Genomic DNA, 19,145 nt, shown 5'->3' on the forward strand with positions numbered 1-19,145 from the left:
TAAACCTCGATTTTATCAATTTAAAATACGTTTTATCTGGTCGAAGCGCAACTGTCGCATTCACTCAATATATATATATCAAAGAAAGGAACGGCAATAAATTTAAGGTTTCGGGTGTACAGCCCTCTTAAGCAATTAAATATAAATATGAAATTAAATATATTCAAAAGGTATTTGAAAAAAATCGACCGCGTGTGAATCGAACACAAGACCGACACACTACTTGATTTTATTTAATAACTTAATATGCCAACACCCATGCGATGATATTTTATCGGGTACAACACTAGTGTAAATATAATGTAGATATCGAAGATGGATAGACAGCGAAGGCAGCTGACCGAACGCCGGCGATGATAGCTTCGGGGCCGCGGCCGATAGTCGCTAGGCGGCGCCACTGTTTCGCGCCTTTTCCGGGCGGTCGCCACCCGCCACCCGCCACCCGCGACCCGCGACCCGCCGCCCGCCTTCCGCTGTCCGCCACTCGGCGCTCGTCGGCCGCCGCCTGCCGAGCCCCTCCGCCCCGCCACCTCACTTCCTCGTCGTGACCCGCCTCGCGCCCCGCATCGCCAGCTGACGCGACATGGCGCTGCCCACACAGGACTTCAAGTTCTACATCAAGGATGCCAACGGTGAGCCTCTCCCCTCCCCCCGCCTCGCCCCTGCGTCGCGTCACGTTCCGCGCCAACTGACAGGTGACCGGCTGACGCGCGCGCGCCCTTTTCTCCCCCTCCGACGCCTCCCCTCTCCCCACCCCACGCCCTGCGATCACCTGATTGCCGATCACCTGACCGCTCAACCGCTCAACCGCGCCAATACAAACGAGCGCGTGTCGCCTCGGGAGCCCTGCACCGGAGCCTACGCCCCTCGACTCGACCGAGTCTCTGCGTTTTCCGCACGCGCTCTCCGCCATACAACGCATCAATCTACGTCAAAATGTCGCTTCGTTTTTTTTTTATTTATTATTTCCAGCCGAGATCAGAACACGAGGATGCCCTTTTCGTTCCATACTTCTAACTTGACGATGAGCAAACTTCACTGTTGATTTTATTCGATACAGGTCGAAGCCACTTTCCTTAGGAATTGCGTTGTACATTATGCCCAATACGATTCGATTCGTTTTGCTTAGGATCCGATTCTTTAAAAGTCCACCTCCTCGAACATAAATTCAAGTTTTTGACGAGAAAACTAACAGGGAACAAAAAATTGTGGTATGGTATACTAAATCGTGCGTGCGCTTACGATTTATAAATCGATAAATATATCTATATAATACTTCAGGTAATTTTGCAAGCAGTGCTTGAAATAATGTCAATGGCGATTGATAAGAAACCACTAGAAAATTTGCTATTTTTTTCAATCTTAGACTTTTTTTTCTTTGCATTATTATAACACAGGTTTTTACCGCCAATTTACCAAATTACTAAAACCATATATTTTCAAATATCTCGAGTCCCGTTTTCGATTTTTGTTTTCTTTATTCAATCTTGATTTAAAAAGTCACTTGTTTAAGAACAAACTTCGCAATTAGTTATGTTTAATTTCAAGTGATCAAACAATCTACTATTCTTATTCCTTTATGTGGTCATACTCTAAAAAAATAATTGGTAAATTTTATACTCCACATATTTGTTTAACATCTTCCAATGTAGTAACTATAGAAGAAAAAATCGTGGTCCACATGGTTCTTTATACCCTGGTACGCCACGATGCTGGTCTTGCAATTCATATTCGATGAGTTCAATCCGTCACTCTTTATATTCATTTTCATTACCTTTTCCCTCGCGCCCATATTTGGAACATCAATATGGTTGTGCTATGACTTATCCTAATAAGTCCTTTCTTATGTTAATTTCATGTATGTAAAGAAAACACTGCATAAATAAAACATCCAATATCAACACTGATGAATCGGAACATTCATCGGTAAATAATATATAATACTGCCATATCACATAGTTGTATTGAGTTTCAAATGTAGCTTTCCTTGTATAAAACTACATAGGTCTCATAGTACATAGTGCTATTGAATGTATTTTATGTTCAATAATGAATTATCCGATATATTAATAGCACACAGCACAGCTTGGATTAGCCAAATGGTACAAGAAATTGAACTATTGTTGTTAACTATATTCCAAAACAGCTATCAGAGCTTTGAAAGAGCAGAACTACTACAAATGTCACCAAAATCCGTCTCATAGGGATATTTATTTCTGTCTATATGGAGCCAATACATGGCTAAAGAAGGCAGCAGATAGAAAAAGAATATAAGCTTTTAAGACGTGGTGTTGGAGGCGAATGCTAAGAATGTACCGATATGCGTACGAATATCTCCATTCTTGAGCAAATCAAGATTAAGGTTGAACTGTCCACGATCTCTCTGAGATGGATTCTCCAATTCTTCAGTCACATAGCACAAAGAGGAGAACTCCGACATGCTGTACCGACCAAATATGAGCAGTGACGGGCTCTTTTATAGTGAAAGTCCTCTGTGTGGCCGAATCTAGAAATAAATAGAAACAGCTAATCAAGCAGGAAACCTCTTGATCACGATCCTCAAGAATGAGGCACACGACTACTGAATATTCCAAAGCCACCATTGAAACTGGTATTATATTACATAGTTAGTTTAAATTTTTCAACTTCAAATTGCATATAATGTTGGGATGCTTAAGTTTTGGTCACTGAAATGGTATTCGATTTGAAAAACAATTCAGCCAATAAAGAAAACAAACAAATTTTTCTATATATTAATACATTTGTTCGACATTCATTACATCGTTTTGTAATGAATGTTCCTATTTACGTCATGGTAATAATAAAGTCAGTTTACTTCAGTAAAATATCGTATTTTCACAGGTCAACCGCAAATGGTCAAAGTTATCCCATCATCCAAGACATCAGTGCCCATACAATTACAAGCTGGTTCCATGAAGCCGATATTTAAAATTCCCAGCACATCAGAGGTATCATAAAATTTTTTCTAGTATTCTTCGATACAAGACAAACTTATTCAAATTATTTTTAACTGAGAACATTATATTTTTCAGGGTGGTGTAGTTTATGGAGTCAAACCAAGTACGTAATACAGATGCATTTTAACTACCTATAAAATTAAATTCGATGGAAAACGTTTAAAACAAAATTGAGAGTACCCAGAGTTTTTATTGTTTAGTTATGTAAATATGTTCCAGAATGGGTCCAGTATATATTTTTGTTTATACGATTCCATGTCCAAATTTCTTTTATGAGTCAAAGTACCAATTATTGTTAATTATTTTGTAATGTTTTTCCTGACCTAGTGTTTTTATTTCAGAATATGTTCAAGTACCTCTAGAACAAATCAATCAATTTCATAAAAATACACAAGACAGTACAACTTCGCAATATTCGACTTTAAAAAAAGTAATACTATATTTAACCTCATGTTTTATTACCATCGCATGTATCCATTTCTAACTTATTTTTCTGTTTAAGGTACAAACCAGTAATGTATCCGAAGTGTCGAAAGTAATTCGCACAGTACCTACTTTAGTTACACATATACCAAAACAAAGCTCACAAACTGATGATAAGAGTTATTTAACAAATACCATTTTGGGTTACACCCATAAGAAAAGGCACGATTCAGAAAACGATATTATTGTAGACTAGTATGATCTTTTTTACTTATGCGAATATGCACGTATAATATGAAAATTTCACTTTAATTTGTGTATTATTTGTAGTTCTTCGAAAAGACGAAAAATGGTTGAAAAAGTGGGCAAAGGTTTGCGACACTTTTCGATGAAAGTTTGTGAAAAGGTTAGAAGAAAGGGTTTTACGTCGTATAATGAAGTAGCAGATGAATTAGTTGCTGAATTCACTGCTGGTCTAAAAGCTTGTCCAGATAATCAGGTATTTTAGATAACATTCACCTTCAATGTTTTTCATGCACTAAACACACTAAAATATATATTGTTTTCTACAGCAATATGACCACAAAAATATAAGAAGACGTGTTTATGACGCCCTCAATGTACTTATGGCCATGAATATAATATCAAAAGAGAAAAAAGAAATCCGTTGGATCGGATTACCTACAAATTCAGCACAAGAATGTTCATCTTTAGAAGCTGAGAAACAAATTAAATTAGAACGAATCCAAAAGAAGACACAACAACTCCAGGATCTCATATTAAAGGTTAATTATTATTTGTTGTACATTGATTATGGGAGAACACTGTTTGGTTTTGGGATAGAAATAGTCAAAATTGTGGGAAAATACATTAAGTAATTTTCAAAAAAACCAAAAAATTGGGTTTTGGCTTGCACCTACTATTAACAAGTCGACTTTGCTTACTAAGAAGAAATATGACATTTACGTAAATATTTACATGTGGTAAATCGTGTATTGACTCTGATTTTAATTAATTATATGTATAAAATAAATTGTATTTTAGTTTAATTTTTGTTGAAGTTTTTTACTCAATGTAATTATACTTTAATTCCAGCAAATATCATTTAAGTGCTTGGTTGAACGTAATAAAGAAGCAGAAACCCAAGGACTTATGCCTTCCTCAAAATCAACTATTCAATTGCCTTTTATAGTAGTTAATACAAATGAAAAAACGTTAATTAACTGCAGTATTTCAAATGACAAGTGAGTTATCTCATGCTAATTTATTGAATAATTAAAAATCTTTACTAACAACATTACAGTATTATATTGAATCGTTTATTTCAGAATGGAGTATGTGTTTAATTTCAACGAAAAGTTTCAAATTCAAGATGACATTGATATCTTGAAGCGCATGGGGCTTGTGCTAGGTAAGTACTGTGATTAAGAGTGAATTGTATTTTAGTTCTTATTATATGTTTATACATCATGTTTGCTTCAGGTCTGGACACTGGAAATTGCACTGCAGAAAACTTGAAAAAAGCTAAAAGCATGGTTCCAAAATCATTAGAAAACTATGTTGACCGTAAGTCATCTTTTAATAATTACATATATACAATTTGGCAAATCCCGAGTAAACAGATAATTTATGTTTTAGAATTAGCACAAGGTAATCAAGTTGACGTTGAAAACTGGATAAATATCAAATGCGAAAATGAAGATGTCGGTGAAAGTAGTTTAAACGATGACGTGGATGTAGATGACTTCGATGAATCATCATTGCAGTATTCTGGTGAAGGTGATGATGACCAGGATGAAGCTAGTGATTTGGATTTTAACTGAAACAATCATTTAAGTTACATTGCACTTTTGCCATATCGGTGTCACCACCATGAACATGTCACCTGCAAGCACAGCTGATTGTCGCCTAATCGTCTAAATCAGCTATTGTTGTGCCATTACAGCAAATCGTTGATTTAAGTGTGAAAAGTAACTTTACAAACTCCACTTTGTTATTTGCTACGTATATATATATTTTTTATTGATAATATTTTGCTCATTAAAAACCTGCTGAATTATAGTGTATATAAAAGTTTAAAAGAATGATGAAATTAATGTGTAAAGTTTTGTCATTTTTATAAAATTATTCCAAGTGGAATAAATATTTTAGTGTATTATTTCTTTAATACAGAAATAAAGCATGTAGTTAACCATGAATAATTGACATTTTGCCAATTAAAAATTCTTTAGTTTATGTGTTTTGCATAAAATATTATTATATTTCTTTGCTAAATTTTTGGAGCTACTTTTAAGGGCTTCAAAGTATTTTATATATAATAAAGATTTTACTTATGGTATTTTTTATTACAAAAGAAAACGACTATAAAAAATAATTATTTTTATATTCTCATGTGAAAACTATAATATAAACACTGCACGAATAATAAATATCACTAATAAGTTTTTACAATTATTTCATTTAATCCAGATTTCAGGGTTGCACATACTGGTTAATTTTTTTAGGGATGTTTTAAATGTGTTTTAATCAAAATGAGCCCTGAATAAACAAAATGTCCATCACAATGTTTTTCAATTGAGACTCCTGAGATCCTTCATTGCAAATCATCATCATCAAAAAGGTCATCGAAATCTAGAAACAAAAATGGGTTTGAATTTCGTGCACTACTTGTGTATTGTGCCTTAAACTCAGTTTATGTACATTATTTTTTTTATTATAAAAATGATATAAAAACCGTTAAAAAAATCGGCATGAACAGCCTTTTCATTTGCAGCTAAATCCATTAACAGTCCTGAAGAGCCACCTGCCTAAAAAACAAAAATAAATTATATATATATATACAGTGGTGTAGTCGGGCCAGGTTACCGCCCTGGCACTTTGATAGGAAAATTGTTATTCGGGTACAATTAAATTTTTGTATACCAAATATTGTGAGCAGACTTGTTCTAATATTTGGTGACTACAACCGAATAGTAATTAAAATATTTAAAACTTAAAAAGACGTTTTCATGAAATTTAAGGGCTTTTTTTTATCTAAAACTACCCAAAACTTTGAAAGAAAAGATTTTTTGAACTATTGACCATACACACTTGAGGATAGATAAAGTAAGAGAATTCGGCTTATTAAATAGTCATCTCTAAATTCACACACAGGTTTGCAAAATCAAAGATGTAGAAGAGAATACTGTACATATAAGGATACATATTTTTTAAGTAACAAAAAAAGCGGGGGAAGGGGGGTTGTAAAAATTTAACACCACCCTTGTTATTTTTTTACTAACCTCTTATACGTTTCACATGGTTTTCGTGTAATTTTTATTTAGTACTACACCACTATATATATATACATATATTGATATAAGGAGTACAGTAATACATACATATTGGTGAACGTACATATATCCACTTATAGAATATAATTAATTATATGTATACGCATATGCATTTACAAATTGACCTTCGAATTTCTTCGCGAAATGTATCAATAATAAAATATATATTGAAATTAGTACTAATTTCACTAATTAAAGTTCGTTCGCCAGATATAAGCATTCAGACAAAATTATAGAAATATGAAAACTGAAGAACTGGAATACCGGCTGCAAAATGCACATTTTCTAAAAATATTTCATTTTTATCAAAATGTTGACATATTTATATATAGCGAACGAATATAAGAACCTCTTCTAAATCCATGTACGGCCCTACTCCTTCAGGGAACATTTCATCGGCTGCGATTGTGGGCTTCATTTTGTAGACGAAAAATCAACTAACGCACTGTCAGAAACGTCAACAACACCTGTCCGGTTTATGGTCGCCAATCTTGCTTTATATCGCAAAAATGCTTCTAAATAGTTTCTACCGTGTAACAATAAGTGAAGATCACTAAAAATAATTTTAGATATAAGCAAATTAAAGACTTAATAGCATTTTAAACATCACCAATGCTTGAGTCAATTAAAATATTTAAGGATAATTCATTTCATATTCCATTGACAATAAAAATCATATCTCGTAATGGCTTTTCTTGACATTGGATCAACCTGTTCCATTCTCAATTTGTTACAGTTTCTGCTGGTTTAAATATTTAGTAACGAATAATCGATTTGATTAAAATTCATAGTATTTCAAAAAGTTCCTTCCTTGTCCAAATCTGGGGGGGGGGGCAAATACCTATCCCTGCCCCCCCTTCCTAATGGAAAATATTCTTTGCATACACCTCATTGAGTTTTAAAATATAAAAAATAAGCTTATTTTTGAAAAAATAATTCTAAAAATATTATGTAAAAAGTAAAAAAAACGCCCCAAGCTAAAAATTTTTTCCAAAAATCTTCACATGGTCAGCAAAAATCGTCCATCAAACTGTGTCACTAAAAAACTATCAATTAACTTAATTTATACCGACTGTCTTTACTTTATCTATGTACATATGTACGTAATAACAATAGATGAAGTTTTGAGATCATGCAAAAATTCGAACTCAGAATCGATCACTGATCACGTTTTCATAATCTAGAAAATTGTGTCTGTGTGTGTTTCTAATTGTCTTTTTATTATTTTTATAATTTTATATATGTATGTACATATGTATATATAAAATTATTTTTATCTCAACTGGAAGTAGTACTTTTACCCTATAAGATCGAGGTGTTTTTATGTTTTTCTCGGAAGCTTTTTGGCGTATTAAACTGATATTTCATATCTAGAATTATAAACTTAATGCCAAGCTATATATAAAATTTCGTGAACACCCGTTAACTGACAGTGGCAGTTTACCGGATTTTTCTTCCACTATTTTAATCGACCCTTTAAATATCTGTGCTCTTCACGATTTCAGGTATAATTCTTTGTATCAATGTGATGAAAATATAATTTAAAAAATCATTAAATTTAATTAACCAGAAGTGGGATTTTTTCCTCTTAGAAAGGTCAAAAATGTTGTGAACACACAGTTTTATTTACCACAACCCTGAACGTATCAAGCTGAAAATTTATATTTGTATTCTTTATGTACTAACACTGATAGTTTTGGTCAGAAAGCAATTTCATTAAATAACTAAAACTTTTTTTGGACCGAATTCGTTACACATGAAGATTAAATCCATCTCATTCGTTGTTTTGTGTGAGGATGGGCGTCTGCAAATAAAAATACGAGAAATAAAATCATTTTTGATTGAACAGATTCAGTAAAATATTAATTTAAAACCTTTCATGAAAACAAAAAATAAATACGAACTTTCGGAAAAATAAACGTTACACATCTGTTTTTGGGACAAAATAAAGTAAAGGAGACCTTTCTAACGATTCACTCCATAAGATGAACAATTTCTAAAATTTCCCAAGGCATACCACTTAAAAACCAAAATATACTTGCTTCGAAATAATAAAATCTTTTTTTTTCAAAGCACGTAGCAGCGATTATTTTATTAGTTACTAAGCTACCCAAAAGTAACATAAGAAATAAACGTAGCATTCATAGATCCATAGTATCTCATTAATCATTAAATTCATAATATTTTCTAAATTCACACTATTCCTAAATTTAGGGGGGGGGGCGAGTGCCCCCCCATGCCCCCCCCCCAAATGACGTCCCTGAAAAAATTGCACGTGCAGATTAACAGTGGGAATACCATCGTTGACTTAAAGTAAATCTTCTTACAATTGTATTTTCGGTTCCGTTAATTCTACGAAGGGAAGTCATGAACAAACTACCGTTTGAGTTGTAAATAAAATGAGGTGGACCTTTCTAGCAATTCGCTCCACAGGTCGAACAATTTCTAAGAATTTTACCCAAGGAATACCTTTTTTTACATAACTTTATTGCAGCGATTCTATTTCTGGCCTAGTCTATGCTACTCAAAAGTAACATAACATAACAATCATATTATTGCATTAACCCTTTGTGGCCCAACCTCTTTTTTTGACGTATTTTAACATATTTTCTGGGATTTATGGGTTCATAGGAATAAAATAAAGATAAAAATATGAATTAAAAAAATTATTTATTTATAAAAACATAGAAAAATGGTGGTTCCACAGTAGAACCACTGGGCCACTGGCCACTTTAAATTATTTGTGGAATAGCTTAAAAAAAATATTTTTATCACTAAGACATAGTCCCATTAATATATTAATCCCTTTTAATTGCTTCATTTCTGCCATATTCGTTTGCAGAGTGTTCTGGTTACCAATTTTTTTTTGTATATCATACAAATTTGTTTCAAAAACAATATTTTGAATCAACTCTTCGGGAAAAAAATGAAGAAACACATCAGTGGGTGATTCGATATTATTGCCTCATTTTTTGGCCACAATGACAACAAATTTATTTTGGATATTATTCCGAGCACCTCTTCCCCATATAATTCGTTGCTCACCACTTATCGACTTTAGTGGAAGTTCATCTTCGTTTTCTCAAATTTCATCATCTTCATCATGATTCTCGTGTCATCACCCCTGTTCTCCAAAATAGTGGGATCACCTATCTCACCTATCTAAGTCCATCAGATGTCAAAAATTCACAATCAGACGTATTTCTGCCAAAAAATCATTCACACAAAGATTCTCAAATTCAATAAATGACCATTGCAGTTTAACTGATATGAATATTTGATAAACATGCCGTCAAAATAGAGATAATTGTAAAAAAACAAAAAGTAAAACAATGACAAGTGTACTAGTGGTCCCACTGTGGGACCCCCATCTTGAAGCTATGAAATAGTTATAAAATATGCGAGGTATATGTATTTATTTGACACTAATATAGAAGTATAAAAACACACAGTAACATACCTGCCATCTTTGATAATAAAGTTATTATTGGTGTTTTTCTTAACCGCGATATTCACTTACGCTCTTGCCGAAAGTCAAAAGTCAACTAACGACAAGTCTTTTCTTGAACGAAAGAATAAATATTTCCCACGAACGCTAAATGTCTCTAGTAACGCTAAAATCTAAGTGGTATCGAAATGCTGAAATGCAACCATTGGGACACTAGAAAAAAAATAATGAAGTTGTGGTTCTTCCACGGCACCACTGGGATACAAAGGGTTAATCGTTAAATTCTTACTGTTTACTAAATTCACACTATTCCAAAACTAAGGCATGGCAACTGCCATGCCATGCCCCCCCCAAATGACGTCCCTGTGCAAAACGTTATGTCACAGCGTAGTAATTCATTTTTGAGAGTGATGCGTAAGCCGCACTACTAAAAAATTATCAATTTTGTTTTCCATGTTCTACAGACTACAATTATTGACTGCGAAGTATGTAGGTCAACGAAACAATGGAAATGAGTATGGTGAGTATTATTAGTGCTACGGTCTCCAAGATGACTGTTGGTGCCTTACGCCCTTACCCGTGAGGCTACTTTATATTTAATAGTTTTATTTTAAAAGAAAACCAATTTTCCTTCTAATTTTATCGTAAAAATAATCGAATATCATCAGTCGCAATAATCTTTACTTTTAAATAATCGATACTGTGTTGGTAACCTCCTCTACAAATTTAGATTTGACATTTCGTTTTACTAATAATTTCATCTCGGCAATTTAGTATATACTAGATAATTGCGGTCTCCTTGACGGGCCGGAATGGGAAATGACGGAAAATGCAAATATCGGAAGGCAAATATCGAAAATTGAAAGATCTTAAGTCGAAAGATCAAAAAAAAATGGTGCATGGTAAACGGTACATACTCACTTAATTTGCGCGAGCAGGATACAACAGGAACAAGAGGAACAGGCTTTTCCTCCCGTATTCTGCGCGCGCACATTAATATGGGAGGAAAAGCCTGTTCCTCTTGTTCCTGTTGTATCCTGCTCGCACAAATTAAGTGAGTATGTACCGTTTACCATGTACCCTTTTTTTTTGATCTTTCGATTTTCGATCTTTGCCTTCCGATATTTGCGTTTTCCGGCATTTCACATTCCGGCCCGTGAGGTAGACCCAGATAATTGATACCCGATCATTTAGGAATTTATTCCAAGTCTACGACTATAACTGTCGACAAATAAACAGTGTGCATTCATTAAAATCTTGTTTAATTTCAGATTTTACACTGTCGGAAGAAATTCCAACACAGTGTGGGGTCATGCACTATCAATGGGGCAGCGGCGCCGTAGAGGGCCGCTGCCCGCGTTTTTGGATGAACGTATTCTGGAGCTGATATTTACATTCCTCGACCTAGCAGACCTGAGAAGTTGCGCCTTAGTGTGTCGACCATGGTGCCATTGTTTGCGTGACGGTGGCTCTGAAGTATGGAGACTATTGTGTCTACGTACTTTAGCACCAGAAGCTCTCAATTCAAACCTCCTTAAAGCTGCAACATCACATAAAGCTAAATTGAGAGCTTATTACAATTCTTGGAACCCCAACGATTGTTCCAGAAATGTTTACATAAAATCTAACGGTTTCACTCTACATAGGTAATTTATATTTCATTGAACTTCTCAGTGGTGAAAATAAAATTTTATTGATGTAAGATACTAAGTTGCCGACTTATCTTAATAGAAATCCTGTCGCTCAGAGCACTGATGCTTGTAGAGGAAAACTTGGATATAGAAGGGGTAGACATGCATGGGAAGTAATGTGGGAAGGTCCATTGGGTACAGTAGCAGTTGTCGGTATCACTACAAAGGACGCTTCTCTTCAATGCCCCGGATATGTGGCTCTGTTAGGTTCAAACCAACACAGTTGGGGCTGGAATCTAGTCGAAAACCACCTGCTTCACAATGGCGAAGTACGGGGAAACTATCCCACTTTACACAATTCAAAAAGTTATCAGGTAAATTTTAGAAAGCACACCCAAAATTTAATTTTACAATTTTACATATTTGTACTTTTTTTTCCGTTAGGTCGGGGAAACAATCAGAGTAATCCTTGACTGTGAAAATAAAACTCTTTCTTTTGAAAGGGGATACGAATTTCTTGGCATTGCATTTAAAGGTATGCTCATATTTAATTTGTTAAAATTGCCTAATGTTCATTTCCGTAGCTAATTTGTTGGAAATTATTTTACAGGTCTCCCGAATAAGAAATTTTATCCATCTGTATCTGCAGTTTATGGGAATACAGAAGTATCAATGGTATATATAGGACCTCCTATGGATGGATAAGGATAAATTAAGATTTTCAATCACACTATACAACTGATATTGTGTTTATTTAAATCACAATGGCTCTCTAGAATTTATATATTGCGTGTCGATGCATATACATTATTATATAAGCTTTTTGTCGTAACTTTTCTCTATCTGTATACTCAATTCATATAATAGTGTGTAAAACAAACAATCAGTCGTTTTTTTCACATGATATTAATTAGATTAGAACCAAATATTATAATCTAGTCATTATGTAAACAATGTGCATTCCGTGTATGTGTTCATTTTAATATTATTTATTCCAATACTTTTTAGATATTATTTTTACTTCTAGGTTACATAAAATACAAAAAAAAAAAAAATGTATTTACTCATACATTAATTTATTGATCTCATTTTTATTTACCAATTGACTGAAAATGTTTTTTGACTTTGTAGCCATTGAAGGGCTGGTGAATAATAATAAATATTTATACACCAATATTTCGTTGTATTTATTTACATTTCAAATTTTTACTTTATCTATGTACGTAGTAACAATAGATGAAGTTTTGTGAAAATTCGAATTCGAGATTTTGACTGATTCGAACTCGGAATCGATCACTGAATACGTTTTCATGATGTAGAAAAAATGTGTGTCTGTGTATTTTGGGGATTTTTTGAACATCGTTAGTCCTATCGAACTGAAACTTAGTATCGGTTACTGAAATTCTTATCGACACAACGTAAATCGTAATTCGACCCCTTAAACATGTGTGCTCTTCACAAAAAAATTCAAGTATAATTCTTGTATCAATGTGATGAAAATAAAAATAAATCACTAAATTTAATAAAACGGAAGTGCGATTTTATCCTCTTAGAAAGGTCAAAAATGTTGTGGTCACTATTCTGTCCACACAAATGAACATACCAAGCTGAAAATTTATATTTGTATTTTTTATAGACTAACTTTGTTGTATATAAAAAATACAAATATAAATATAATAAGTTAAAAATATATAAGTTGTGTTCTTGTCGTGATCGTGTACAGATGTTGATTACGTGTGTGGCGATTTGGGCAACGAAATTGTAACAATTAAAAAATAAAAATAAATTTGTAATATATAATTATGTGTACGTTCTAAGTGTATAATAATGGCATCAGAACGCATAAGTGAAGTAATAACAATTGAAAAAAAAATTATGGACATTTTGACCACAAAAACTAACAGTATATCAAATGACAATAAAACATTTTTAATTACATCAGTAAAAAAATTAGTTGAATATATTTGTGAAAATGAAAATAATGATAAGGAACAATTTTTGGATGTAATATGTGAATTAAGAAGTGAATTTAAAAATTTGAAAAACAATATACAAAAAGACATAAATATATTAAAAAGCAACAGTGAATTAAACATTTTAAAAAGGGGTGTAAATAAGAATGAAAATAATTTAAGTTATGCAAATGCACTTAAAAATAATAATAAAGATGTAACAATAATAGTTCCAAAAAAAATTCAAGAAACGGACAAAACAAAAGAAGAGTGCAAAAATGTAATAAAACCCAAGGAACTAAAAATAGGAATACAAGGGATTAAAAAAATCGGTAAAGGGGGTATCGTTGTAACGTGTAACAGTGCACAGGATAGTATTAAATTAATAAAAGAAGTAGAAAATAAATTAGGGGAGAATTACAATGTTAAAAGAGGGGGATTAAAAAATCCCAAAATTAAAATTGTAGATATGTCGGAGGAACTTACAAGTGAACAGTTGGCTGAGTGTTTGATGAATCAAAATCAAGAAGCTATAAATGATGGTGAATTGAAGGTGTTAAAAATATGGAAAAGTAGAAAAAATAATAAATATAATGCGATAGTGGAAGTAGATTGCAATACATTTAAAAGATTAATTGAAGATGGAAAAGTAAATATAAATTGGGATAGATGTAGGGTTTTTGAAGAAATTAATATTCTAAGATGTCTAAATTGTTACGGATTTAATCACAAAGCGGTGGATTGTAGAAACAAGGTGACATGTGCGAAATGTGGAGAAGAAGGGCACAAAAGCGAGGGATGTAACAATAAAATAATAAAATGTATTAATTGCTTTAAGAGTAATAATAAATTAAAATTAAATTTTAACACGAATCACGGACCGTTGGACACTAAGTGCAGTGTATATAAAAGAAATATAGAATTAATGAGAAATAGAATTAAGTATAATAATATATAGCAACCACCAAAAGGTATCGGTATAAATGTACAAAGTTTTTTTGCTCACAAGGATGAGGTTTGGAGTTTAATTGTAAATCAAAAACCATTATTTATAGGTTTAAGTGAAACGCATGTAACTAGTGATTTTGAAGATTTTGAGCTGAATATAGATGGATATTGTGTTTTGAGATGTGACTCTAATTCTAGACATACGGGTGGGGTACTATTGTATTTAAGGGATGATTTAAGTTACGGTAATGTAATAGTTAATAAAGTTGATGGTGAGTTTTGGACAATTGGTGTGGATCTGCTTGTGAATGGAGTTACTGTGTTTTTGCTAGTAATTTACCGCTCTCCGAATGGTAGCAGTGGAAGATTTCTTAAATTTTTAGAAGAATTGAGTGAAAGAAGTATAGATGTGAGTAAAAATATAATTATGTTTGGGGACTGGAATTTTAATTGGTTACAGACAGAAGAATTTTATGTAAAAAAGTTGAGAAATTGGGTAAATGAATTGGGTTTTAAACAAAAAGTGACGGAAGCAACGAGAGTGAATAATTTATCAAGCTCTCTCATTGATTTGGTTATAACAAATATAATGGATTTGCGGTGTGAGGTGAAAGATGTACCGAAAATAGGAGACCATTCTATTGTCAACATGTTTTTGGGACAGCGGTTTAGTAACGGAGGACTTAAAAATATGCAGGTGACTGAAAGAGAAAACATTGATTATCAATTGATGAATGAATTGTTAAAGGAGTGTGTATGGGGAAAGGATGGTGATAGTGTGAATGAAATGTGGGAGATAATGTATCGTAATATAACATATTCTAAAAGTAAATGCGTAAAAACCACAAGAATCATGCATAAGCATAAGCTGAAACCTTGGTTTACCAAGGAAGTAAAGGAAAGCTTAGTTGATAAGAATGTTAGTTATAAAAGATATAAAATTATTAAGGCTATGGATGGAATCCAATTAGAAAAGGCTTGGTTAGAGTATAAAAGAAAGAGGAATAAATGTGTGAATGTTTTACGTAATGCGAAGAGGGATTGGCATGAAAGAAATATTGATGGTGCAAAAAAAGATCCCACAAAAATGTGGCGAATAATTAAAACTTTGATTTCCGGGGGAAAAAATGTTTCTTTGAATGAATTAGAAGTCGAGGGAGTAGTATATAATGATAAAGAGGATATGGTTGAAAGATTGAATGAGTTTTACATCAATAGTGTGAATGATATAGTTAATTCAATACAAACAAGGCATAATAGTGTGAATGATGATATTAATTTGGGTTTAAATAAGTTTGAAAGGTTTAAATTAGTGGAAATGGGGGGATTAAATGGTGTATTGAAGGGCATGAAATCAGTTTCTAGTATGGATGGATTGACTCTAGATATTTTAATCAACACTTGGGACATGGTTGGACCTCAGTTACTGAAATTAATAAATGAATCGTTAGAAGTGGGATCCGTCCCGGATGCATGGAAGGTGTCTACTATTGTACCGGTACCAAAGGTTACTGGCACACATAAAGCCAGTGAAATGAGGCCCATCAATATGTTACCAATTGTTGAGAAGATGCTGGAGGAAATCGTTATGATTCAATTGAAAGAGTTCATTAGTATAAATGATTGTTTGGTTGTGGAACAGTCTGGATTTAGAGTGAAACATTCAACAGAAACCGCTATCCAATTGGTGGTTTCTGATTGGATGGAGACGATGGATGAATCTAGCATGGTTGTTGGAGCAGTTTTTCTAGATTTTAAGCGAGCGTTCGAGACAGTAGATAGGAATATTTTATTACAAAAATTATATAAGTTAGGAATAAATGGTATAGTATTAAAGTGGCTTCAATCATACTTAAATAATAGAAGGCAAAGAGTAAAAATTGATAAGGTGTTATCCTCTGAATTTGTGACACCTCATGGAGTGCCGCAAGGGTCCAAATTGGGACCCTTATTATTTATATTATATATAAACGATATTGTTAAGGTAATTAAGATGTGTAAAATACATTTGTTTGCAGATGATACATTGATATATATAATTGGAAAGAATGTTGATGTAATGTCTGAGATTTTAAATATAGAATTAAATTATGTGAATGACTGGTTGTGTGAAAATAAATTAAAGTTGAATGTGAATAAAACAAAAATGATGTGGTTGAATGGTAAAAATAAAAATATATTGAATGAAATTAGAATTGATGATAAGTTAATTGAAAAAGTTGAAAATATAAAATACTTATGTGTATACATAGATTCAGGACTAAATTTTAAAATGCACGCTGACTTTATAATAAAAAAAATGGCTAGAAAAGTTGGTGTATTATGTAGATTAAGAAATATTTTAAGTAAAAAAAGTAAAATTTTAGTGTTTAATTCAATTGTCTTGCCACATGTGGTTTATTGTGCCACTGTGCTTAATTTGTTTAGTGGCCAAGATTTAGAAAAAATGCAAAAAATACAGAATAAAGCTATGAGAGCTATTTTGAATGTGAGTAGATTTAAGAGTATTGGAAGTATGTTAGATGAATTAGGATGGATGAGTATTAGAATTAGTCTAAATATTAGTACATTGTCTTTTGTTTATAAGTTAGATCATAAGTTATTACCTAAGTATTTTGATGATTATATAATAAGGAATAGAGATAAACATAGTTTTTATACTAGAAATAAGGACAAACTAGTTGTAAGTAGAGTAAGAAAGAATAAGACGGCTGGGGGTGTTTTTCACAGGGGTGTGCTCATGTATAATGCCCTCCCTGAGTGCGTCAGGTCTGCTAAAAACATGGATGCATTCCTGCGAGGTGCGAAGAGACACCTCTGTGAGGGACAGTACATATAAGTTAATTATAAATTTTAGAGTGAAGTATAATAATTAAGATGTATTTTTAAATTAGCTTGATAGCTAAAATATATATAAATAAATAAATAAATAAATAAATAAAATAAATATAACTTAGAGCTGGTTAAGGTTTTGGTCTGGATTCGTTAACCGGAAGTAGTATTTTTTTTTAAAACAATGTTTCATTATTTTATTTTTACCTTTTAAATTATTTTAATCTGTTTGATATTTATTGTGTATAATACTGATAGTGATTTTAAGTAATAAAAAAAAAATTGAACAAAATCCGACAACCGAAAGTAGAAATTTTGTTTTGTGCAAGTTTCCATCCATTTGCGCTCAATTTGTATCGAAAATGCTGTCATAGCTATTAGTATTTCATAAAGCTACCGGTATGTGTGAATGTGTCTGTACGGTTCAATATCGAATTTTGTTTTGTGACCTTATATTCCTCAAATACATGGATAAAGTCACATCCGAATTTTTTTACTACATACATATATGCCATATATTCACGTTTTTCTCCAATGGTTTCTCACCGTTTTGTGAAAAGGACAGAATGTAAAATTGAAGTAGGATACATTTTTGGTGGTGTAAATTTTTGTATGAAAAATAATTTAGAATTAGGTCAGGATTTGTACACAAACCTCCTAACTGGTGCTGAATTGAATTACGCAATGGCTTATAAGATATAATAATAAAATAAAAGTATGGTAAGGCCAAATTTCTAAAATTGAAAGTGACGTTATATTGTATTGGGAGTAGTAAAATATATACAAAAACAAAATAGATTTTCAACCGTTTAATTTTTTTTCATATAAAAAAACAATCTTATATGTTTAGTGAAAATTGATTCAGGTAAATATTAATATCATGTCATTACTACCATATGGATAACAATCATTAACAGCTGTTGATATGATTTACAAGATTAATAAAGTGATCTGTCATTAGGAATTGATAACAAAAAGACATAATGTCGCTTTTGTTATCAATCCTTGATCTTAACTAATGACGATCATTATAACTTACAAAGCACGTAAATAAATTAAGTGAATTTCTTTTATTTAATTTTTTTAAATTATTCTCAATAAGTGAAAAACAGCATAAGGCTACATTATTGTATATTCAAACTACATTTGCCTATTTTTTTTTTGTTTGAGTTTTGCAATTTATTTTCAATCATTATGCCCACAGATCGGGCTTATTACTACTATATATTTATTAAATAGTTAAATTTGAATTTATAATAAATGACGATTTAATTTAGCGGTTGAAACATCAACCTATTGAAATCATTTATACAAACGTGGTTAAATACCACTAAAGCGAAGGATCAAACATTGTATCACCTCAATGACAGTTTCCTATGATTAATCATTGTAATTTGAAGGAATAAATACAAAGAATTTATTTATAAAATACTCTATAAAGACATTCTTTGGATAGAATATGGGCTTGAACTAATTACAAATTTAAAATTAAACAATATTTTAATATAGTGTCATGAGCAATATTGATGCATCAAAAAATAATAATTGAACCCAATAAATACAAATATTTTTCACTATTATGTGAGATTACCCCATGTGGC

At 32.3% G+C, this 19,145-nt stretch overlaps 3 protein-coding genes across 5 annotated transcripts; 2 read left to right on the forward strand and 1 right to left on the reverse strand.

The window, feature by feature from the left end:
* The first annotated feature begins 288 nt into the window (after positions 1-288).
* Dp (transcription factor Dp) lies at positions 289-5,961 on the forward strand. Its single transcript, XM_077435824.1, has 11 exons — positions 289-632; positions 2,863-2,969; positions 3,054-3,081; positions 3,320-3,408; positions 3,481-3,656; positions 3,732-3,900; positions 3,974-4,186; positions 4,497-4,645; positions 4,730-4,812; positions 4,884-4,967; positions 5,040-5,961. Exons 1-11 carry the CDS (start codon positions 584-586, stop codon positions 5,222-5,224), a joined length of 1,332 nt encoding a protein of 443 aa, XP_077291950.1. The 5' UTR covers positions 289-583; the 3' UTR covers positions 5,225-5,961.
* On the reverse strand, positions 5,896-7,217 carry LOC143915266 (COP9 signalosome complex subunit 9). Its single transcript, XM_077435825.1, has 3 exons — positions 7,083-7,217; positions 6,136-6,208; positions 5,896-6,032 (listed from the first exon to the last, which is right to left on the reverse strand). Exons 1-3 carry the CDS (start codon positions 7,149-7,151, stop codon positions 5,995-5,997), a joined length of 180 nt encoding a protein of 59 aa, XP_077291951.1. The 5' UTR covers positions 7,152-7,217; the 3' UTR covers positions 5,896-5,994.
* A 3,481-nt stretch (positions 7,218-10,698) lies between these two features.
* On the forward strand, positions 10,699-12,989 carry Fsn (F-box synaptic protein). Of its 3 annotated transcripts, none has more exons than XM_077435638.1 (5): positions 10,699-10,760; positions 11,453-11,827; positions 11,913-12,186; positions 12,257-12,347; positions 12,423-12,989. In XM_077435638.1, the coding sequence occupies exons 1-5, from the start codon at positions 10,699-10,701 to the stop codon at positions 12,515-12,517; spliced, it is 897 nt and encodes a 298-aa protein (XP_077291764.1). In that variant the 3' UTR covers positions 12,518-12,989. The 3 variants fall into 3 exon arrangements, with proteins under 3 accessions (XP_077291764.1, XP_077291766.1, XP_077291765.1); XM_077435640.1 differs by having other exon boundaries at positions 10,723-10,825; positions 12,423-12,988; XM_077435639.1 differs by having other exon boundaries at positions 10,757-10,885; positions 12,423-12,988.
* Positions 12,990-19,145: the final 6,156 nt, after the last annotated feature.

The sequence above is a fragment of the Arctopsyche grandis genome, chromosome 8 (assembly GCF_051622035.1).
Source record: "Arctopsyche grandis isolate Sample6627 chromosome 8, ASM5162203v2, whole genome shotgun sequence".
NCBI classification, from domain to species: Eukaryota; Metazoa; Arthropoda; class Insecta; order Trichoptera; family Hydropsychidae; genus Arctopsyche; species Arctopsyche grandis.

Bases quoted from the DNA above. Each gene is read 5' to 3' on its own strand.
- LOC143915266 (XM_077435825.1), bottom strand. From the start codon at position 7,151: ATGAAGCCCACAATCGCAGCCGATGAAATGTTCCCTGAAGGAGTAGGG. The intron at 6,209-7,082 runs GTTCTTATATTC...TTTGTTTTTTAG, and splicing joins CGTACATGGATTTAGAAGAG to GCAGGTGGCTCTTCAGGACT. The intron at 6,033-6,135 runs GTTTTTATATCA...TTTTGTTTCTAG, and splicing joins TCATGCCGATTTTTTTAACG to ATTTCGATGACCTTTTTGAT.
- Fsn (XM_077435638.1), top strand. From the start codon at position 10,699: ATGGTGAGTATTATTAGTGCTACGGTCTCCAAGATGACTGTTGGTGCC. The intron at 10,761-11,452 runs GTGAGGCTACTT...GTTTAATTTCAG, and splicing joins GGTGCCTTACGCCCTTACCC to ATTTTACACTGTCGGAAGAA. The intron at 12,348-12,422 runs GTATGCTCATAT...ATTATTTTACAG, and splicing joins TCTTGGCATTGCATTTAAAG to GTCTCCCGAATAAGAAATTT.
- Dp (XM_077435824.1), top strand. From the start codon at position 584: ATGGCGCTGCCCACACAGGACTTCAAGTTCTACATCAAGGATGCCAAC. The intron at 2,970-3,053 runs GTATCATAAAAT...TATATTTTTCAG, and splicing joins AAATTCCCAGCACATCAGAG to GGTGGTGTAGTTTATGGAGT. The intron at 3,657-3,731 runs GTATGATCTTTT...TATTATTTGTAG, and splicing joins AACGATATTATTGTAGACTA to TTCTTCGAAAAGACGAAAAA.